Source organism: Bombina bombina, chromosome 1, assembly GCF_027579735.1.
Source record: "Bombina bombina isolate aBomBom1 chromosome 1, aBomBom1.pri, whole genome shotgun sequence".
Lineage (NCBI taxonomy): Eukaryota > Metazoa > Chordata > Amphibia > Anura > Bombinatoridae > Bombina > Bombina bombina.
In genome coordinates, this window is record NC_069499.1 from 572,894,467 (window position 1) to 572,919,167 (window position 24,701).

General features: G+C 40.3%; 1 protein-coding gene across 1 annotated transcript in view; it reads left to right on the plus strand.

The window, feature by feature from the left end:
• The window catches only part of SPAG16 (sperm associated antigen 16), a 984,179-nt gene that overhangs the window by 171,947 nt on the left and 787,531 nt on the right, over nucleotides 1–24,701 (plus strand). The window contains exon 4 of the mRNA XM_053698804.1: nucleotides 20,794–20,921. Within this exon, the coding sequence (XP_053554779.1) occupies nucleotides 20,794–20,921 (128 nt within the window). The remainder of the gene's footprint in view (nucleotides 1–20,793; nucleotides 20,922–24,701) is intronic.

A 24,701-nucleotide genomic window follows, 5' to 3' on the forward strand; every position in this document is an offset into this window, starting at 1 on the left:
CATAGAAAAGAGTTCTCTCTCTCTCCTCTCACAAGAGTTTCCTTCCTAGGAACTCTGATAGATTCAGTAGAAATGAAATTTTTTCTGACAGAAGTCAGGATATCAAAACTTCTAACTTCTTGCTGTGCTCTTCATTCCACTTCTCGGCCATCAGTGGCTCAGTGTATGGAAATGATCGGCCTAATGGTAGCGGCAATGGACATAGATACGTTCGCCCGCCTACATCTCAGACCACTGCAAATTTGCATGCTCAACCAGTAGAATGGGGACTACACAGATTTGTCTCCTCTGTTAAATCTGGATCAAGAGACCAGGGATTCTCTTCTCTGGTGGTTATCTCGGGTCCATCTACATAGTAACATAGTAGATAAGGTTGAAAAAAGACTGAAGTCCATCGAGTTCAACCTATACAAATCTAAAATACTTTCAAAAAGCTCCAGTTAAGCTTAAATAACCCCATTGAAATGTGACCCATTTAATACTAGCAATCATATCCATGAATTTTGTTTATATACAGAAATTTATCCAGACTATTTTAAATGTATCTATGGTATTGGCATTCACTACCTCCTTTGGTAATGAGTTCCACAATTTTATTGCTCTTACAGTGAAAAAACGTTTCCGTTGCAGGAGATTAAATCTCTTTTCCTCCAACCTTAAATTATGACCTCTTGTCAGAAACAATTTTCTTGGAATAAACAGAGCTTCTGCCATCTCTGTATATGGGCTTTGAATATATTTATATAAAGTAATCATGTCACCTCTCAAGCACCTTTTTTCTAAAGAAAACAGACCCAGTTTGGCTTGCCTCTCCTCATAGGTTAATTTCTCCAATCCCCTTATTAGCTTTGTGGCCCTTCTCTGAACTTTTTCTAGTTCTGCAATATCTGTCCAGGGGAATGAGTTTCCGCAGGCCAGAGTGGACTATAGTGACAACAGATGCCAGCCTTCTGGGCTGGGGCGCAGTCTGGAACTCCCTGAAGGCTCAGGGTTCGTGGACTCAGGAGGAAGCCCTCCTTCCGATAAACATTATGGAACGAAGAGCGATATTCAATGCTCTTCAGGCTTGGGCTCAACTAGCTGCGGCCAAGTTCATCAGATTTCAGTCGGACAATATCACGACTGTAGCCTTTATCAACCATCAGGGGGGAACAAGGAGTCCCCTGGCAATGATGGAGGTTTCCAAGATACTTTTATGGGCAGAGGTTCACTCTTGCCATCTCTCAGCTATCCATATCCCAGGAGTAGAGAACTGGGAGGCAGATTTTCATCCAGGGGAGTGGGAGCTCCATCCGGAGGTACAATCTTGACGTGGTTGGTGCTTTAAAGTTTTATTTGCAAGCTACTAAGGATTTTCGTCAAACATCTGCATTGTTTGTCGTCTAATCTGGAAAGAGGAGAGGCCAAAAGGCTTCGGCAACTTCTCTTTCTTTTTGGCTGAGAAGCATAATCTGTTTAGCTTATGAGACTGCTGGCCAGCTCATTCTACTAGAGCAGTAGCTTCCACATGGGCTTTTAAACATGAGGCCCCTGTTGAACAGATTTGTAAGGCGGGGACTTGGTCTTCGCTTCATACTTTTTCTAAATTCTACAAATTTGATACTTTTACTTCCTCGGAGGCTATTTTTGGGAGAAAGGTCTTGCAGGCAGTGGTGCCTTCTGTTTAAGTGCCTGCCTTGTCCCTCCTTCATCCGTGTCCTAAAGCTTTGGTATTGGTATCCCACAAGTAATGGATGAATCCGTGGACTGGATACAACTTACAACATGCTTACCTGATAAATTTCTTTCTCTTGTGGTGTATCCAGTCCATGGCCCGCCCTGTCACTTTAAGGCAGGTGTTTTTTATTTTTAAACTACCGTCACCACTGCACCCTATAGTTTCTCCTTTTTCTTGCTTGTCTTCGGTCAAATGACTGGGAGTGGCAGTTAGGGGAGGAGCTATATAGACAGCTCTGCTGTGGGTGTCCTCTTGCAGCTTCCTCTTGGGAAGGAGAATATCCCACAAGTAATGGATGAACCCATGGACTGGATACACCACAAGAGAAAGAAATTTATCAGGTAAGCATAAATTTTTTATTTTTTTTTAAATCCGGGACTGATGTTGCGTTACAGGCTAAAAGGCTTGCGGAACAGCTATACCGACAAGATTCGTAATGGCAGCGTTGCTGTTTTAACGCTGAAATTGCCGTTTTTTTCAGCGTTAAAACACAAACGCAAAACTCGTAATCTAGGTAATAGTGAGTAGTTACTATTGTTTTGTAGCTGTGCCCAGCAGTTTAATGTCTCCTTTAATCTTTGCCTGCACTTTAAAGGGACAGTCTAGGCCAAAATAAACTTTCATGATTCAGATAGAGCATGTAATTTTAAAAAAATGTCCAATTTACTTTTATCACCAATTTTGCTTTGTTCTCTTGGTATTCTTAGTTGAAAGCTTAATCTAGGAGGTTCATATGCTAATTTCTTAGACCTTGAAGGCCACCTCTTTTCAGAATGCATTTGAATAGTTTTTCACCACTAGAGGGTGTTAGTTCACGTATTTCATATAGATAACACTGTGCTCGTGCACGTGAAGTTATCTGGGAGCAGGCAGTGATTGGCTAAACTGCAAGTCTGTCAAAAGAACTGAAATAAAGGGGCAGTTTGCAGAGGCTTAGATACAAGATAATCACAGAGGTTAAAAGTATATTATTATAACTCTGTCGGTTATGCAAAACTGGGGAATGGGTAATAAAGGGATTATCTATCTTTTAAAACAATAAAAATTCTGGTGTAGACTGTCCCTTTAACTGAACTGCATGGAAACAAGTATTTATGATGACTGACTAATGTGTTTTGGCGGCATAGTTTTCTCTTCACCATTAATATCAAATTAATGTGCTATTAACAATTTAAAGTCATTTTGAGGAATTATATAATTAACAATTAGTATTTCTTTTGTTAAGTGTGTTCAGTCCACGGGTCATCCATTACTTATGGGATATATTCTCCTTCCCAACAGGAAGTTGCAAGAGCATCACCCAAGCAGAGCTGCTATATAGCTCCACCCCTCACATGTCATATCCAGTCATTCTCTTGCAAGTCTCAACAAAGGAGGTTGTGAGAGGAGATAGGAGTAACATTCTTCAATCAAAAGTTTATTATTTTAAAATAGCACCGGAGTGTGCTGTTTGTTCTCTCAGGCAGTATTTAGAAGAAGAATCTGCCTGCGTTTTTTCTATGATCTTAGCAGACGTAACTAAGATCCACTGGCTGTTCTCGCACATTTTGAGGAGTGGGGTATCTTCGGAGAAGGGAATAGCATGAGGGGTCCCCTGCAAATGAGGTATGTGCAGTAAAATATTTTCTAGGAATGGAATAGACTATGAAAACACTGCTGTTACCCATATGACGTAAGTACAGCCTTTAATGCAGTAGTAGCGACTGGTATCAGGCTGATAAATGTATGCGCAGTTGAGTTATTTTCTAGGGACTAGAATTTAACTTTAAATACTGTTAGTACTGAAATAAATGTATAAGCCTTAACTGCAGTAGAAGCGACTGGTAGCAGGCTTAGTGATAACTTTGCATAACACTGGAAAATTCTTTTTTAAAAAACGTTTACTGGCATGTTATTCGTTTTGTGAGGTACTTTGGTGATGAATCTTTTTGGGCATGATTTTTTTCCACATGGCTAACGTATATTTCTGCATAGACACCGTTATATCAGGTCTCCCACTGTTGTGATATGAGTGGGAGGGACCTTTTTTTAGCGCCTTGTTGCGCAGTTAAAATTCTAGCACAGTCTTCCTGCTTCTTCCTCTTTGATCCAGGACGTCTCCAGAGAGCTCAGGGGTCTTCAAAATTCATTTTTGAGGGAGGTAATCAGTCACAGCAGACCTGTGACAGTGTGTTTGACTGTGAGAAAAGCGTTAAATCTTAAATTGATTATCCGTTTTGGGTATTGAGGGGTTAATCATCCTTTTGCTAATGGGTGCAATCCTCTGCTAATTTCATACATTTACTGTTTAAAATTGGTTGCTATAACCGTATTAGTTCGTTGTTATTTCAACTGTGACAGTTTTTTTGTGTTTTTAAAAGCGCTGCAGCGTTTCTTATATTGCTTGTAAACTTATTGAAAGAAATTTCCAAGCTTGATAGCTTCATTGCTAGTCTGTTTAAACATGTCTGACACAGATGAATCTGCTTGCTCATTATGTTTAAAGGCCAATGTGGAGCCCAATAGAAATATGTGTACCAATTGTATTGATGTTACTTTAAATAAAAGTCTGTCTTTACCGGTAAAGAAATTATCACCAGACAACGAGGGGGAAGTTATGCCGCCTAACTCTCCTCACGTGTCAGTACCTTTGCCTCCCGCTCAGGAGGTGCGTGAGATTGTGGCGCCAAGCACATCAAGGCACTTACAAATCACTTTACAAGATATGGCTAATGTTATGAAAGAGGTATTATCTAATTTGCCTGAGTTAAGAGGCAAGCGCGATAGCTCTGGGTTAAGGACAGAGCGCGCTGATGATATGAGGGCCATGTCTGACACTGCGTCACAATTTGCAGAACATGAGGACGGAGAGCTTCATTCTGTGGGTGACGGATCTGATCCAGGGAGACCGGATTCAGACATTTCAAATTTTAAATTTAAGCTTGAGAACCTCCGTGTATTACTAGGGGAGGTATTAGCGGCTCTGAATGATTGCGACACGGTTGCAATCCCAGAGAAATTATGTAGGCTGGATAAATACTATGCGGTACCGGTGTGTACTGACGTTTTTCCTATACCTAAAAGGCTTACAGAGATTATTAACAAGGAGTGGGATAAACCCGGTGTGCCTTTTTCCCCTCCTCCGATATTTAGAAAAATGTTCCCAATAGACGCCACCACACAAGACTTATGGCAGACGGTCCCTAAGGTGGAGGGAGCAGTTTCTACTTTAGCCAAGCGTACCACTATTCCGGTGGAGGATAGTTGTGCTTTCTCAGATCCAATGGATAAAAAATTAGAAGGTTACCTTAAGAAAATGTTTGTTCAACAAGGTTTTATATTACAGCCCCTTGCATGCATTGCGCCCGTCACTGCTGCAGCGGCTTTCTGGTTTGAGTCTCTGGAAGAGGCTATTCGCACAGCACCATTGGATGAGACTTTGAACAAGCTTAAAGCCCTTAAGCTAGCTAATGCATTTGTTTCGGATGCCGTTGTGCATTTAACCAAACTAACGGCTAAGAACTCCGGATTCGCCATTCAGGCGCGCAGAGCGCTATGGCTTAAATCCTGGTCAGCAGATGTAACCTCTAAATCTAAATTGCTTAATATTCCTTTCAAAGGGCAAACCTTATTCGGGCCCGGCTTGAAGGAGATTATTGCTGACATTACTGGAGGTAAGGGTCACACCCTTCCTCAGGACAGGGCCAAATCAAAGGCCAAACAGTCTAGTTTTCGTGCCTTTCGTAATTTCAAGGCAGGAGCAGCATCAACTTCCTCCGCTCCAAAACAGGAAGGAACTGCTGCTTGTTACAGACAGGGTTGGAAAAGCAACCAGTCCTGGAACAAGGGCAAGCAGGCCAGAAAGCCTACTTCTGCCCCTAAGACAGCATGAAGAGAGGGCCCCCTATCCGGAAACGGATCTAGTGGGGGGCAGACTTTCTCTCTTCGCCCAGGCTTGGGCAAGAGATGTCCAGGATCCCTGGGCGTTGGAGATTATATCTCAGGGATACCTTCTGGACTTCAAAGCTTCTCCTCCACAAGGGAGATTTCATCTTTCAAGGTTATCAGCAAACCAAATAAAGAAATAGGCTTTTCTTCACTGTGTACAAGACCTCCTAGTAATGGGGGTGATCCACCCAGTTCCGCGGACGGAACAAGGGCAAGGATTTTACTCAAATCTGTTTGTGGTTCCCAAGAAAGAGGGAACCTTCAGACCAATCTTGGACCTAAAGATCTTAAACAAATTCCTAAGAGTTCCATCATTCAAAATGGAGACTATTCGAACCATCCTACCCATGATCCAAGAGGGTCAGTATATGACCACAGTGGACTTAAAGGATGCCTACCTTCACATACCGATTCACAAAGATCATTATCGGTACCTAAGGTTTGCCTTTCTAGACAGGCATTACCAGTTTGTAGCTCTTCCCTTCGGGTTGGGTACGGCCCAGAGAATTTTTACAAAGGTTCTGGGCTCGCTTCTGGCGGTACTAAGACCGCGAGGCATAGCGGTGGCTCCGTACTTAGACGACATTCTGATACAAGCGTCAAGTTTTCAAAATGCAAAGTCTCATACAGAGACAGTTCTAGCATTTCATGGGTGGAAAGTGAACATGGAAAAGAGTTCTCTGTTACCACTCACAAGGGTTCCCTTTCTAGGGACTCTTATAGATTCTGTAGAGATGAAGATTTACCTGACGGAGTCCAGGTTATCAAAAATCCTAAATGCTTGCCGTGTCCTTCATTCCATTCCAAGCCCATCAGTAGCTCAGTGCATGGAAGTAATCGGCTTAATGGTCGCGGCAATGGACATAGTGCCATTTGCGCGCCTGCATCTCAGACCGCTGCAATTATGCATGCTGAGTCAGTGGAATGGGGATTACTCAGATCTGTCCCCTTTACTAAATCTGGACCAGGAGACCAGAGATTCTCTTCTCTGGTGGTTGTCTCGGATTCATCTGTCCAAGGGAATGACTTTTCGCAGACCAGATTGGACAATTGTAACAACAGATGCCAGCCTTCTAGGCTGGGGAGCAGTCTGGAATTCCCTGAAGGCTCAGGGATCATGGACTCAGGAGGAGAAACTCCAATAAACATTCTGGAATTAAGAGCGATATTCAATGCTCTTCTGGCATGGCCTCAGTTAGCAACACTGAGGTTCATCAGATTTCAGTCGGACAACATCACGACTGTGGCTTACATCAATCATCAAGGGGGAACCAATTCGGTGGGCAGAGTCTCACTCTTGCCATCTGTCAGGGATGGTTTCTCGGAGTCGGTTATTGATACATTGATACAGGCTCGGAAACCGGTTACCAGAAAAATTTACCATAAGATATGGCGTAAATATTTACATTGGTGTGAATCCAAGAGTTACTCATGGAGTAAGGTTAGGATTCCTAGGATATTGTCTTTTCTACAAGAGGGTTTAGAAAAGGGTTTATCCGCTAGTTCGTTAAAGGGACAGATTTCTGCTCTGTCTATTCTTGTACACAAACGTCTGGCAGAGAATCCAGACGTTCAGGCTTTTTGTCAGGCTTTGGCTAGGATTAAGCCTGTGTTTAAAACTGTTGCTCCTCCGTGGAGCTTAAACTTGGTTCTTAAAGTTCTTCAGGGTGTTCCGTTTGAACCCCTTCATTCCATTGATATTAAGCTTTTATCTTGGAAAGTTCTGTTTTTGATGGCTATTTCCTCGGCTCGAAGAGTCTCTGAGTTATCTGCCTTACATTGCGATTCTCCTTATCTGATTTTTCATTCAGACAAGGTAGTTTTGCGTACTAAACCTGGATTTTTACCTAAGGTTGTTTCTAATAGGAATATCAATCAGGAGATTGTTGTTCCATCGTTATGTCCTAACCCTTCTTCAAAGAAGGAACGTCTTTTGCATAATCTGGACGTAGTCCGTGCCCTGAAGTTCTACTTACAGGCAACTAAGGATTTTCGGCAAACTTCTTCTCTCTTTGTCGTTTATTCTGGACAGAGGAGAGGTCAAAAGGCTTCAGCCACCTCTCTCTCTTTTTGGCTTCGTAGCATAATACGTTTAGCCTATGAGACTTCTGGACAGCAGCCCCCTGAAAGAATTACAGCTCATTCCACTAGAGCTGTAGCTCCCACCTGGGCCTTTAAGAATGAGGCCTCTGTTGAACAGATTTGCAAGGCTGCAACTTGGTCTTCACTTCATACCTTTTCAAAATTTTACAAATTTGACACTTTTGCTTCTTCGGAGGCTGTTTTTGGGAGAAAGGTTCTACAGGCAGTGGTTCCTTCTGTTTAATGTTCCTGCCTTGTCCCTCCCATCATCCGTGTACTTTAGCTTTGGTATTGGTATCCCATAAGTAATGGATGACCCGTGGACTGAACACACTTAACAAGAGAAAACATAATTTATGCTTACCTGATAAATTTATTTCTCTTGTAGTGTGTTCAGTCCACGGCCCGCCCTGTCTTTTTTTGAGGCAGTTCTAAATTTTAATTAAAACTCCAGTCACCACTGCACCCTATAGTTTCTCCTTTCTCGTCTTGTTTCGGTCGAATGACTGGATATGACATGTGAGGGGTGGAGCTATATAGCAGCTCTGCTTGGGTGATCCTCTTGCAACTTCCTGTTGGGAAGGAGAATATATCCCATAAGTAATGGATGATCCGTGGACTAAACACACTACAAGAGAAATAAATTTATCAGGTAAGCATAAATTATGTTTTTTTTAAATGCCCAAACACTTAACTGTAATACTAAATTAACATTCTGATGATAGTCATTTAGTTGTATAGAAGTTTGATTTTAGCTATTTTTTAGTTTCTTCTTAACCAAGAAATGATCATGTTGATCAGTATCTGTAATGCATATGCCCACATTTTTCCACATTTAAAAGGAAGCTGTACTAATGCAACCCCTCCCCCCTCCCAATAAAAAAAAGATTGGCATTTGAAAAGGGGCCAAAATGGGTTTTTAAAGATGAATTAGAAAAGTAAAAAAACTGAAACAAAAAGGCGGTAGTTTTATGATGGGCTAGAATGCCTTTGTAAAAATTGTTAGATCTAAATAAATTAAACCCTAGATTGCCACTAGCAATCCAAAGTTATTTAACCCCCCCAATTGTAAGTATTATGCACATCCAGTAATTACTCACTTGCTACCCCTAGCACACATTGTGGGCGCGATTACATATACGGCGCAGGCTTCAGCACAAGCGCTGAAGCCAGCGCCATCCATAATTTCACCTTGCACATCGGGGTTACATTACATAACCCCCCCCCGGCAGTTCATAAAGTGCCGTAAGTCGGGTAAACTAGCGATGTCCAGAAATGAGCGTAAATACACGTTTCTGGAGTCGCCAGTGACTTACGGCACTTTAAAACTGGGGCATTCTTAAAAGGGTCATGTTAAAAGGGCAGTTAAAAAGCTGACTGCCCTTTTAAGGGCAATGCCCATACAAATGCCACTTTAGGGGCAATGGGTAGTTTAGTTTTTTTTAGTGTTAGTTTTTATTTTTATTTTGGGGGCTTTGGTGGGTGGGAGGTTTTACTGTAGAGGGGGGACTTAGTATTTTTTTTTAAGAAAAAGAGCTGTTTAACTTAGGGCAATGCCCCACAAAAGGCCCTTTTAAGGGCTATTGGTAGTTTAGTATTAGATTAGGGGGTGTTTTTATTTTCATAGGGATTAGGTTTATTTTTATTTTTTTTTGGTAGTTTTGTTTTTTATTTTCTGTAATTTTAGATTTTTTTATTTTCTGTAATTTTAGCTTAATTTAAACTTATTTTTTTTATTATTAAAGTGATGTTAGGTTTTTTATTTTAATTGTAATTTAGTTTTAATTTATGTAATGGGGTTTATTTAGGGGGTGTTAGGTTAGGGGGCTTAGTGATTAGTTATTTGCGTTGTGTGCTTTGGCGGTTAATATATTAGCATTATTGCGTTGTGTGGGCCGTACAAGTCCTTGCGCTGAATATGTGATATCGATTTACAACGCGGTTCTATGTTAGCTTATGGGAGTAAAAATAGCATCCGACAGGTGAAATATACGTGCCGCATTTATATGCGGCACCGTATATGTAATACCAAAACCGCGTACAAACCGGCGACGCCGGCTTTTGCGGGGGACACCGCATATGTAATGGAGCCCTGTGATACATTCACTTGATGACTAAAATTTCAATAAAATATGCAGCCGTGATTTAACTTCTGAATTGCCTGTAACAGATGCAATATTAATGTAACCGCTTGATTGCCTGCTATACACACAGCTATGATTTGACTGTAAGATTTCCTATAACACACAATGTTGATTTAACCCTTTTTACCTCTTACATTTTGTAGCCCAGAGACTAGGCCGCTTATGAGCGCTACTCTATTTCTTGCGGTCAGTGCAGTGCATTAAAGGAACAGTAAAGTCTTAATTAGACATTTATGATTTAGACAGAGCATACAATTTACTTATATTATTTACTTTGTTTCCTTATCTTGTTATCCTTTGCTGAAAGGTTTAGCTGGGTAAACTCAGGAGCAGCAAAGAATGTAGGTTCTAGCTGCTGATTGGTGGCTGCATATATATACCGATTGAACACATGAGTGAGCCAATGACAGTTAGAAACAAGTGCAATGATTAATATTATACCTTGAAATAAAATCACAAAAAAATATAAATACATAATATATCTGTTAATACAAGGTAAAAAAAGCAATTTCTCTGCAACCGGTTTCTCAGCCAGTTATTCTGCCAGGGGGCAGCTAATCTGCTGAGAATCTCCTATAGGATCTGGAGGTGAATTTTATTTGTGAGTGGCACATTCAATGTTTTACAAGTACTGGGTGGCAACTGATTTGTGAGACACCACCTTTGTTTTTTTAGAGGACTTACAAAGCCTTATCAAAGCTATGCTGATTAAGTAGCTCTAACATGCTACATAGGACTGTTTTGGATATTTTTTTATTTAATATTGCTATGTTTTAATATATTGATTCAAATACACTGAAACATTGGTTATTATTAGTTAAAGAAAATGAATCTACTTTATTTTTGTTGCTATGCTATTACAGTAGAATTGCAAATTCAACAAATACATAATAAAAAGACAATGAAATAACACTTGGATTTCTAATGAGCCGTAGATTTGCTTTTCTGACAAATTTCAAAGTTTCTTTCCATTTCCTTGCCCCCTGTATCAAGCGACAACCATCTGCATGAGATCTGCATGTTGGTGTTTTTTTTGTTTTTAGGACATAAACCCCACATTTTTCTTTCACGATTCAGATAGCGCACATAATTTGAAACAATTTTCCAATTTACTTCTATTATCTCATTTGCTTAGTTCTATTCTGTCTTAAAAAGCATACCTAGGTAGGCTAAGTTGCTGGGACCTAGCTGCTGATTGGTGGCTGCACATATTTTCTTCTTGTCATTGGCTTACTAATGTGATCAGCTAGCTCCCAGTTGGACATTGCTGCTCCTTCAACAAAGGATAACAATAGAATTAAGCTAAATTCATATTAGAAGTAAATTGCAAAGTTGATTAAAAATGTTATGCTCCAACTGAATCGTGAATCGATAAAAGAATGTTTTCTAACTATTTCTCTCTGCTGCCAGCTCCCTTTTTGAAATGCTGTAGCCTGCGCAGCCTATGACAAGCTGTGCTACACGGCTTATTAGAAATAATGTGTGCATGCACTGGAATCTCAGGGCGTTTTATAGCATGGAACTCCCTACAAACTTTGTATAAACAGTTTGGCATCATTTAGCCCACATAACAGGAGCATGCAATGTATCCTAGATATAGAGCGCATGGGATCACTTTATACGTCCCTACACTACAGATAGGCATGTGAATGGGAGGGGGGAAGTTATACAATCTGTAAGTTATTTCTATTCATATATTGCTAATAAAAAATGTATCCTTTTCAACATAGGATATCAAAAGAACAAAAAAAATAGATAATACAAATAAACTGGAAGATTATTTAAAATCACAATCTCTATCAGAATTATGAAAGGAAAAAAAAAATGTGTGTTTATGTCCCTTTAACTCTTATGTTAAACGTTTCCACATATATAATTATCTGGTTGTAGGGTCAGGCTAATGTGGCTCTCAAGGAGTTGCAAACAAAAATAGGATGCTGGTGAAGCATAGGACTGACTTGAAGTGGAATGCATACCCTGTATTTGTGCTTATTATTTTCCCTGGATCACTGTTAAATAGTAAGCTGTTTATGTCACTGTTCTCTAAAGACAACTTTCTACCTGCATTGCAAATGTTCATGCACCTTTATTGTTATGCTTCACTCTATCCATGTAACTTAGAGCCCTACAGAAACATATCAATGGTAGTTATTCTGAACTACAAATTACAAATGCTAGGGGAGTTGTTATTGTTCATTCATAATGATGGGAATTCCAGTGTGCTTTTTGCAATAAGTAATACAGAATAAACTCTGAGATTCTCACATTGATTGAGCCTTCCAGCATTTCATTGAAGAAGTCTGGGGCAAAACGTCAAATGCATGCAGCTTAGTGTCAAAAAAAAGTATTTTATGCCAGACTGCTGCTCTAATTGCAGTAAAATGTTTTACTGCTTAATTTTATGAGGGCAACTACCAGATTTAGTGCTAATTTATGAGAGTTAGAACTCTGCTTGCAAATTAGGAGCAGGAGAATGACTGGTGAATTAGATATCCAGAATTTCATTAAAGTGAATGTAAATTTTGATGCTAAAGTGCCCGGTTTTAAAAAATACGATTAAAAACAGGGGCACTTTAATTCATCAAAATTTACATTTCACTTGTGCTGTGAAAAAAAAATTACCTTTTAATCTTGACAGCAGCTCCAGTTTCCTCCACCCGTCGCAAAGCCTCTTCCTCGGTCTAAAATGATGAATCCGGCTTCCTCCAATCACGGCATTGAATCAGACACTGATTCCCCCGGGGGGTTGGGGGGGAGCCGTGATTGGAGGATGACCTATCCATCATTTTTGACATCAGAAATGGCTTGCGACGACCGAAGGAAGCTGGAGCTGCTGTCAAGTTTAAAAGGTAAGTATTTTTTCACAACGAGTGAAATGTAAATTTTGATGAATTAAAGTGCACCTGTTTTTAATCGAATTTTTAAAAACCGGGTACATCAAAATTTACATTCACTTTAACTTCTTAAATAGAACAGATCTTGTTAAATTGTTGCAACCTTAAGACTTTGTTATTCTTGCATATTCCTTAATAATAAAAAAAACAACAATCAATAAGCATTGAATTGAAACATTGCCTTGTTTTATGTCTTATTACATTGATTCAAATAGTCCATACTATCAGGAACTTTTTTTTTTTTATTGCTGAAAAAGGTATTGTAAAATTTGGAAGGTAACAATATTTTCTCTAGATATTGATGAGTGAATAGTCTGAAATCTGAAATATAAAGAATGTGACGTAAATTAGAAACCCCTAGAACAGAGCTTTCCAAACTATTCATGTTGATGACACACTTTTTAGACCCTACATCATTTCGCGACACAGTAATTCAGTTGTACTAGCAAACAGGAGGTTAAACTAATTTCTTTTAAGATATACGGACACATACATAAATTTTTATAATAACAAAATATATTTACAAGTAACAGTATGTAAGTATGTACAAGAATAATAAAAAAAAAAAAAAAAAGTAATATCACAAATAGATATTTACTATTTTAATGGGATGTATGAGGTTGATGGGATGAACACAGTTTCTGAATATTTGGTGGAATATTAGCTAAAGATACTCGCATTTCATCATCAAGCATTTTTAAGCTTCCACTAAAACTTTAAACTTCCTATCCATTGATCAGGAGCAGCAATGCACTACTGGGAGCTAGCTGCAACAACAACAAAAAACAGACATCTGCATTTAAGCTGCCTCCCTCACAGCTCTGCGAGTCCGACTGACTACTGCCTGAGCTGCAAACACACTGCTGTCCCACTCACTGACTACACATGCAATCACAAGCCGATTGAGGAGACTACACGTGCAGTTAGGAGAGAATGTGCCGCCAATGGGAATAGTTTCAGTTCCTGCTGAGCTGCACCAATTGGTTAAGATGATTTGTGACCCACTAGGTATCAATCACGTGTCAACCACGTGATATGCATAGCAGTCAGGCGTAAAGTCAGAAACCAAAATAAAATTTTAAAAAATAAATAAATTCAAAAAAAATTTGTGCTGAAGCTGGGACACACCTACACACTGCTGCCGACACACTAATGTGTCACGACACACAGTTTGGAAAGCACTGCCCTAGAATATACAGTGGACATATGACATTAAAATCTATGCACAAACAAAACATAAAAACATTCTTTCTTTTTTAAGACACGATGAGTCCACGGATCATCTTAATTACTAATGGGATATTCACCTCCTGGTCAGCAGGAGGCAAAAAGCACCACAGCAGAGCTGATAAATAGCTCCTCCCTTTCCTCCCACTCAAGTCATTCTCTTTGCCTACGTTAGTGATAGGAAGAGGTAAAGTGAGGTGTTGGTTAAAGATTCTTCAATCAAGAGTTTATTGTTTTTAAAGTAGTGCCAGAGTGTGCAGCTTTGTCCTGGGGTGTAGCCGTAGTCCATATCAGTCTCTTCAGTAGAGCTTTGGTGGCTTTAGAGGAATGGGAACTTGTGGGACATAATTCTCACTGCGCCTCCCATACATTTATGCTGCCCTAACCCTGAAAAATCTGAGGGATATTACTCAGTATTTTCTCTTCTTTCACAGGTCCATGTGAGGAACAGGACCTTGCAAACTTGGGAACTGCCTTTGCTGTCGGGCAGTATATGAGGTAAGTGCTGACTTTTTTATTTCTGGGGTTAAAGGAAAGGAACTCAGAAGAAGTTGGGCACTTACTTTGTATGGCTGGGATCATAAGGAAGCCCTTAATGGAAAATGGGCACTTTATTTTTATTTGGCATGAATTCTCCCTGTTACATAGGAGACGATATGCGACAGCTAGTGCAGACTCTGGAAGGGCACTCTGTATTTATACCTTACAGGGCATCTGACGATGGTGGTAGTCACATCTCCCGCCGGTTACTTATAGAAGCATGCCGACCGGGAGATGACTGTGCTGATATTGCCCTAGGCGGGTGTAATTGAGCACTTTTACATTTAGCTATCCACTGTATTAGGTAGTCTCAGGGGCACTCTATCACATCTCCTGGCGGTTACATAAGAAACATGCCGACCGGGAGATGACTGTGCTGATATCACCCTAGGCGGGTGTAATTGAACACTTTTACATTTAGCTATCCACTGTATTAGGTAGTCTCTGGGGCACTCTATCACTTCTCTCGGTGGTTACATAAAGACATGCCGACCGGGAGATGACTGTATTGTCAAGACTGTCAACGCCCACGAAGGGCAGTCCTTGGAGAGACGCCATTTACATAGCGTGCCTTTTCATCTCCCGGCGGTTACATAAATCTACATACCGACCGGGAGATAGCTGTTATGTCAACGCCCACGAGGGGCGGTCCTGTGGGAGGCAGCATTTGTATTTTGGTCCTATTACGCATCCTCATGTTATATGCGTAATTGGGACCGGAGACTGTCTTTCCCTGTTGTGGTGGGGTTCCGGATGTGAACGTACTGCTCAGAGGGAGATAGGTTTTTCTGTAAAGGCACCTCAGCAGTTTCCTACTGAGGGTATCGATAAATTGCAAAATTATTTAATCTGTTCTGCCCTATTTACAGCAGTTAATAAAAATAAAAAAATAAAAAATTATCCTTTTTAAAATTTAAAGTGGCAGTAACATTTTTTGCATTTATTAAAAAGTTAAGGAATTCTTTGAAAGCTCTTGGTCCTTTTTGAATCAGAAATGGACTAAAAGGCTATGCAGAGTTGTTGAACAATGTTTAACCTCCAACTCGCTGTTCCTCATGTATATGTGAGGAATTTAATCCTTAGGGATAGTCCTTTTTTCTGAGACAACATTTCCAAAGAGGATGTTGTTCAGAAATGTATTTACTATGTTTATTATACTCAATTTTCTCCTTAGGAGTCCCAAATTTTATTGTCCTCACATGCAGTGCCCTGCGCTTCCTCTATAACTCGTTTGAGTTACTTTTCTAGACTTCGCTCTTCTCATGTGTTCTGATGCGTTGTCTGCTTTCCCAATATTGCAGGGAAAGTATTAGAGGTAGATCAGACATTCAGCAAGCGAGGTTTCTAACACAGTGTAATTACTCTTGTTGATGCTGAAGTTGTATATTTTAATTTTAAGCCACATCACCTCCGTCTGTTACTCAAGGAGGTTTTAGCTACATTGGACTCCTCAGTCATAGTTTAAAAAAAAAAAAAAAATTGTACACCAGGGCTTACAATTGCAGCCATCTGTGGGCATTGCTACCGTCACTAGTGCGGCAGCATATTGGTTGAGGTGGTGCCTGATGCTATCAGGACAGAAACTTCTTTTAGTGAAGTGCAGGATAGGATAAACACCCATAAACTGGCTAATCTCTTTATTACGGATGCTTCCCTTCTAGTTATCTAAGCTGGGAGCAAAGATTTGGGGTTTCTTTATTCTAGCTTGCAGAGCCTTATGGTTAAAGCCTTGGTCTGTGGTTGTGTCCTCTAAGTCTAAGCTTCTGTACCTTTCAAATAGCTCAGCATGCTAAGGCATTGGGTGGCTAAGTCCTGTAGCAACCCAAGTATTGCAGGTTCAGTCCCCTGCGAGGTCCACTCAACGTTTCATCCTTCTGAGGTCAATAAGATGAGCAGCGCCTTGAGACCCTTACGGGTGATTAGACATACTTTACAAGTACCCCATACATCCGTTCATAATTTTTAGCTATTCCTTACAAGGGGCAGACCTTGTTTGGACCTGGCCTGTCGGAGATTATCTCTGATATCACGGGAGGTAAGGGTCTCATTCCCCCTCAGGATACGGGAAATGGACGACAGAACAATTTTCGTTCCTTTCGAATCTTCAAGGGAAATTCTTCCTCTTCTGTCTCCAAACAGGAACGGACTAAACCTGCATGGAGACCCTATCAATCTGGGAATAAGGCCAAAAAGCCTGCTGTTGAATCAAGGACAGCATGAAGGGCATGCCCCTGATCCGGGACCGGATCGTGTAGGGGGCAGACTTTCCTTCTTCGCTCAGGCTTGGGTTCGAGTTGTTCAGGATCCCTGGGCAATAGAGAGAGTGTCCCAGGGATACAGGTTAGAGTTCAATATTTTTCCTCCCAGAGGCAGGTTTCTGTTTTCAAGATTGTCTGCAGACCAGACATAAAGAGAGGCGTTCTTACTCTGCGTAAGAAACCTTTCCAACCTGGGAGTGATTGTTCCGGTGCAAGAACAGGGTTTGGGATTTTATTCCAATCTATCATGGTTCCCAAAAAGAGGGACCTTCAAGCCTATTTTAGATCTCAAGAGTCTAAACAATTTTCTTAAGAGTACCGTCCTTCTAGATGGAAACTATTTGTTCCATTCTCCCTTTGATCCAGGAGGGTCAATTCATAACAATAAGTGGATTAAAGGACACGTACCTGCATGTTCCCATTTACAGGGATCAACACAAGTTCCTAAGGTTTGCTTTTCTGTACAAACATGTCCAGTTCGTGGCTCTTTCCTTCGGTCTTGCCACAACTCCCAGAATTTTCATAAGGGATTACTGTTTGCTGTGCTTCGGTTAAGTATGCTCAAGCAACGGATCAGTGATTATGCAGACTTGTCTCCTCGAATACTACTGGAGCAGGTGACAAGGGATTCTCTTCAATAGTGGTTGTCTCTGGATCATCTCTCCCAGGGAACCTGCTTTCGCAGACCATCTTGGGTGATTGTGACAACAGATGCCAGCCTTATAAGATAGGAAGCAGTCTGGGGCTCCCTAACGGGCTCAGGGAGTTTGGACTCAGTCAAAGTCTGTTCTACCTATAAACATTCTGGAGCTGAGAGCGATCTTCAAGGCTCTTATGGCTGGCCCAGTTAGCCTCGGTCCAGTTTCTCAGGTTTCAGTCGAACAATATACCTTCAGTGGCTTTCATCAATCATCAGGGAGGAATGAGGAGTTCCTTAGCGATGACAGAGGTAACCGAAAATTATTCAGTGGGCGGAGGCCCATTATTTTTGCCTGTCAGCGACCCACATCCCAGGGGTGGACTACTGGGAGGCGGACTTCCTGAGCAGGCAAACCTTTCATCCGAGGGAGTGGGAACTCCATCCGGAAGTGTTCTCCAGCCTGATTCTCAGGTGGGTTCAGCCGGAATTGGATCTCTTGGCATCCCGTCAGAATACCAAGCTTCCGAGATACGGGTCAAGGTTCAGGGATTCCCAGGTGGAACGGTTAGATGCTTTGGTGGGTCCTTGGACCTTCTCTCAAGCGTATCTATTTCCTCCGTTTGCACTTCTTCCTCGAGTCATTGCTCGTATCAAGCAGGTGAGGGTATCAGTCATCCTCATCACTCCTGCTTGGCCTCACAGGATTTGGTATGCAGATCTGGTGGACATGTCATCTCTGCCACCTTGGTGACTTCCGTTGAGGAAGGACCTTCTAATTCAAGGGACATGCCTTCACCCTCATCTAATGGTATCCAAGCGGGGGTTTTCTGGCTCGGTCATAGAGACCATGGTTCAGGCTTGTAAGCCTGTATCTAGAAAGATTTGCTATTAGATATGGCGTTCATATCTCTATTGGTGTGAATCCAAGAGCTACTCTTGGAGTAGAGTTAGGATCCCTAGAATTTTGTCTTTTCTCCAAGACGACTTGGAGAAAGGTTTATCGACTAATTCCCTGAAGAGTCAAATCTGGGTCTTCTCTCTTTTGTTACCCACACGTCTGGCGGATGTTCCAGATGTGCAATCATTTTTGTCAGGCCTTGGTCAGGATCAGGCCTGTGTTTCAAACCAGTTACTCCTCCTTGGAGTCTGAATTTAATTCTTGAGTTCTTCAAGGGACTCCTTTTGAGCCTATGCATTCCTTAGATATTAAGTTGCTATCTTGTAAAGTTTTATTTCTGGTTGCCATTTCTTTGCTCGGGGAGTGTCAGAGATTTTGGCATTACAGTATTAGTCTCATCTTATTTTCTGTTCAGATAAGGTAGTTTTACTTACTAAATTAGGATTTATTCCTAAAGTTGTTTCTGATCGAAACATTAATCAGGTGATTGTTGTTCCTTTCTTGTGTCCTAATCCTTCTTCTCAAAAGGGGAAGATTTCTGCACAATTTGGACGTGGTCCGTGCGTTACAGTTTTACCTGCAAGAGACTAAGGACTTTCGTCAGTCTTCTGCTATGAGTACTTCTCTTTCTCTTAGGCTGTAGAGTATCATACGTTTTCCATATGAGACTGCTGGATAGCAGCCTCCAGAGAGGGTTACGGCTCATTCCTCGAGGGTTGTTGTTTCCTCATGGGCGTTCAATAATGAGACTTCTATGGATCAGATTTGCAAGGCTGCAACTTGGTCCTCTCTTCACACTTTTTCAAGGTGATACGAATTTGACGCTTTTACCTCGGCTGAGGCCACTTTTGGGAGAAAGGTTCTTCAAGCAGTGGTGCCTTCCGTTTAGGTTCCCTGTCTTGTCCCTCCCGTATCATCTGTGTACTCTAGTTTGGGTATTGAATCCCATTAGTAATTAAGATGATCCGTGGACTCATCGTGTCTTAAAAAAGAAAAGAAAATTTATGCTTACCTGATAAATTTATTTATTTTTTGACACGATGAGTCCACGGCCCACCCTGTTCTTATAGACAGGTTGTGGGTTATTGTAAACTTCAGACACCTCTGCACCTTGGCTTTTCCTTTCTCTTCCTAACTTCGATCGAATGACTGGAGTGGGAGGGAAGGGAGGAGCTATTTATCAGCTCTGCTGTGGTGCTCTTTGCCTCCTCCTGCTGGAGGAGGCAATATCCCATTAGTAATTAAGATGATCTGTGGACTCATTGTGTCAAAAAAGAAATAACTTTATCAGGTAAGCATAAATTTTCTTATAATTTGTTTCCATGCCAGAGAGTTTTTGATAATGGAGCGCCACTGCTCTCTTTCTCAGTATTCAACTAGTCTGGTAATGATGACAGCATGGATACATAAAAAGGGACATGAAACCCAAAATATTTTTTTCGTGATTCAGATAGAAAATTTTTAACAAAATTCCAATATACTTCTATTATTTAATTTGCTTCATTCTTCAGATATCCTTTGTTGAATAAATAGCAATGCACATAGGTGAGACAATCACACGGGGCATCTAGGGGATCAGCAGCTACTAAGCCTATTTATATATGCTTTTCAACAAAGGATTTCAAGAGAATTAAGCAAATTAGTTGATAGAAGTAAACTGGAAAGTTGTTTAAAATTGCCTATTCTTTCTAAATCATGAAAGAACAAAATTAGGTTTCAAGTCCCTTTAAGGTAAATTTATAAAGCTACATTCACAGCTTTTGAGACTATGAGGAACAGACTCACATGAGGAAACCTGCAGAAACGGCTTGTTTTGCCTCTCTGCCACCTCAGATGTGGTGTGATCAATCCCCGACACTCGCTGGTTTGGGGCTTTTACATGCCCTGCTCTTGCACAATTGGTTGAGCAGGGGAAACCTTGCAGAATCAGAAGTGGCGATTGCAGGAGGACAGGTTCTCTACTTGCAAACCTGTTCGCCTGCAATCTTGATACATTTTCCTGACACTTATCTCTGATATCAGAATTCAGTGTAGTTTCTAATCTAGTTACACAGTCAGTTTTGTCTACTGCATACAGCACAACATGAAATAAAATAACTTGTTTTGCATAAAAAGGGAAGCTCTATGGACAGAATGTTGACTGGTGTGCAAGGACAAACCTACACCAACCAGCATGAAGACAAAGGATTTTATTCAGAACATGAACATGCATTAAAAACGAAACAAAATCTAATGCCTTTTAAAATACTTTGGATTAAAAAAAAAACAAAGTAGTACTTACGTCCCTTTATGATGTTTGCAAGAATTCATTTGAAAGGAGGGAAATAGCATTATTGTTCCTTTATGGTTTGCAATATTAACAAATTCTTTGTTTTAAATATGTATTGCAATGTATAACATCGAAAGGAATTGTTCTTTTTATATCACCAGTAACAAGAAATTTCATTACATTTCATTGTTTTCCAGGTTCTTGCATCCTTGCAGACCTCACAAATACCAGTGGCTCACAGACCTGAAGTGGTGGATGATTTTGTCCGTAATTTTTTGATCAAAATGGGGATGATGAAAACCTTGGAATCATTTCAGATGGAATGGTAAAATTTCCTTTAGTTTTTATTCATTATTCAGGCTCAACAATTGCTTGAGTCTCATCAGGCTCAACAGTTGCTTGATTCTCATAGGGTGTAATAGTTGTATTTCTTTGAATTCTTACACAGTAGGTGTATATGGAACTGAGGTAGTCTCTAGAAAATACAAAGAATGCTGATTTAAAGGGACATGAAACCCATTTTTTCTTTCATGTAATTAGCAAGAGTCCATGAGCTAGTGACGTATGGGATATACATTCCTACCAGGAGGGGCAAAGTTTCCCAAACCTCAAAATGCCTATAAATACACCCCTCACCACACCCACAAATCAGTTTTACAAACTTTGCCTCCCGTGGAGGTGGTGAAGTAAGTTTGTGCTAGATTCTACGTTGATATGCGCTCTGCAGGAGGTTGGAGCCCTGTTTTCCTCTCAGCGTGCAGTGAATGTCAGAGGGATGTGAAGAGAGTATTGCCTATTTGAATTCAATGATCTCCTTCTACGGGGTCTATATCATAGGTTCTCTGTTATCGGTCGTAGAGATTCATCTCTTACCTCCCTTTTCAGATCGACGATATACTCTTATATATACCATTACCTCTACTGATTCTCGTTTCAGTACTGGTTTGGCTTTCTACTACATGTAGATGAGTGTCCTGGGGTAAGTAAGTCTTATTTTTGTGACACTCTAAGCTAGGGTTGGGCACTTTTATATAAAGTTCTAAATATTTGTGTTTAAACATTTATTTGCCTTGATTCAGGATGTTCAATATTCCTTATTTCAGACAGTCAGTTTCATTATTTGGGATAATGCATTTGAATAATCAATTTTTTTCTTACCTTAAAATTTGACTTTTTTCCCTGTGGGCTGTTAGGCTCGCGGGGGCTGAAAATGCTTAATTTTATTGCGTCATTCTTGGCGCGGACTTTTTTGGCGCAAAAAATTTTCTTTGTTATTTCCGGCGTCATACTTGTCACCGGAAGTTGCGTCATTTTTGACGTTTTTGCGCCAAAAGTGTCGGCGTTACCGGATGTGGCGTCATTTTTGGCGCTAAAAGCATTTAGGCGCCAAATAATGTGGACGTCTTTTTTTGGCGCTAAAAAATATGGGCGTCATTATTGTCTCCACATTATTTAAGTCTCATTGTTAATTTGCTTCTGGTTGCTAGAAGCTTGTTCACTGGCATTTGTTCCCATTCCTGAAACTGTCATTTAAAGAATTTGATCAATTTTGCTTTATATGTTGTTTTTTCTATTACATATTGCAAGATGTCTCAGATTGACCCTGAATCAGAAGATACTTCTGGAAAATCGCTGCCTGATGCTGGATCTACCAAAGTTAAGTGTATTTGCTGTAAACTTGTGGTATCTGTTCCTCCAGCTGTTGTTTGTAATGAATGTCATGACAAACTTGTTAATGCAGATAATATTTCCTTTAGTAATGTTACATTACCTGTTGTTGTTCCATCAACATCTAATACTCAGAGTGTTCCTGTTAACATAAGAGATTTTGTTTCTAAATCCATCAAGAAGGCTATGTCTGTTATTCCTCCTTCTAGTAAACGTAAAAGGTCTTTTAAAACTTCTCATTTTTCAGATGAATTTTTAAATGAACATCATCATTCTGATTCTGATAATGATTCCTCTGGTTCAGAGGATTCTGTTTCAGAGGTTGATGCTGATAAATCTTCATATTTATTCAAAATGGAATTTATTCGTTCTTTACTTAAAGAAGTCTTAATTGCATTAGAAATAGAGGATTCTGGTCCTCTTGATACTAAATCTAAACGTTTAAATAAGGTTTTTAAATCTCCTGTAGTTATTCCAGAAGTTTTTCCTGTCCCTGATGCTATTTCTGAAGTAATTTCCAGGGAATGGAATAATTTGGGTAATTCATTTACTCCTTCTAAACGTTTTAAGCAATTATATCCTGTGCCATCTGACAGATTAGAGTTTTGGGATAAAATCCCTAAGGTTGATGGGGCTATCTCTACTCTTGCTAAACGTACTACTATTCCTACGGCAGATAGTACTTCCTTTAAGGATCCTTTAGATAGGAAAATTGAATCCTTTCTAAGAAAAGCTTACTTATGTTCAGGTAATCTTCTTAGACCTGCTATATCTTTAGCGGATGTTGCTGCAGCTTCAACTTTTTGGTTAGAAGCTTTAGCGCAACAAGTAACAGATCATAATTCTCATAGCATAATCTTCTTCAATATGCTAAAAATTTTATTTGTGATGCCATCTTTGATATCATTAGGGTTGATGTCAGGTATATGTCTCTAGCTATTTTAGCTAGAAGAGCTTTATGGCTTAAAACTTGGAATGCTGATATGTCTTCTAAGTCAACTTTGCTTTCCCTTTCTTTCCAGGGTAATAAATTATTTGGTTCACAGTTGGATTCTATTATTTCAACTGTTACTGGGGGGAAAGGAACTTTTTTTACCACAGGATAAAAAATCTAAAGGTAAATTTAGGTCTACTAATCGTTTTCGTTCCTTTTGTCACAATAAGGAACAAAAGCCTGATCCTTCCCCTACAGGAGCGGTATCAGTTTGGAAACCATCTCCAGTCTGGAATAAATCCAAGCCTTTTAGAAAGCCAAAGCCAGCTCCCAAGTCAACATGAAGGTGCGGCCCTCATTCCAGCCCAGCTGGTAGGGGGCAGATTACGATTTTTCAAAGAAATTTGGATCAATTCGATTCACAATCTTTGGATTCAGAACATTGTTTCACAAGGGTACAGAATAGGCTTCAAGATAAGGCCTCCTGCAAGAAGATTTTTTCTTTCCCGTGTCCCAGTAAATCCAGTGAAGGCTCAAGCATTTCTGAAATGTATTTCAGATCTAGAGTTGGCTGGAGTAATTATGCCAGTTCCAGTTCTGGAACAGGGGCTGGGGTTTTACTCAAATCTCTTCATTGTACCAAAGAAGAATTCCTTCAGACCAGTTCTGGATTTAAAAATATTGAATCATTATGTAAGGATACCAACATTCAAAATGGTAACTATAAGGACTATTCTGCCTTTTGTTCAGCAAGGGCATTATATGTCCACAATAGATTTACAGGATGCATATCTGCATATTCCGATTCATCCAGATCACTATCAGTTTCTGAGATTCTCTTTCCTAGACAAGCATTACCAGTTTGTGGCTCTGCCGTTTGGCCTAGCAACAGCTCCAAGGATTTTTACAAAGGTTCTCGGTGCCCTTCTGTCTGTAATCAGAGAACAGGGTATTGTGGTATTTCCTTATTTGGACGATATCTTGAGATTCTGCTAAATGCTCAGTCTTCACATTTAGCAGAATCTCATACGAATCGACTTGTATTGTTTCTTCGAGAATATGGTTGGAGGATCAATTTACCAAAAAGTTCATTGATTCTTCAGACAAGGGTAACCTTTTTAGGTTTCAAGATAGATTCAGTGTCCATGACTCTGTCTCTGACAGACAAGAGACGTCTAAAATTGGTTTCAGCTTGTCGAAACCTTCAGTCTCAATCATTCCCTTCGGTAGCCTTATGCATGGAAATTCTAGGTCTTATGACTGCTGCATCGGACGCGATCCCCTTTGCTCGTTTTCACATGCGACCTCTTCAGCTCTGTATGCTGAACCAGTGGTGCAGAGATTATACAAAGATATATCAATATCTTTAAAACCGATTGTACGACACTCTTTGACGTGGTGGACAGACCACCATCGTTTAGTTCAGGGGGCTTCTTTTGTTCTTCCGACCTGGACTGTGATTTCAACAGATGCGAGCCTGACAGGTTGGGGAGCTGTTTGGGG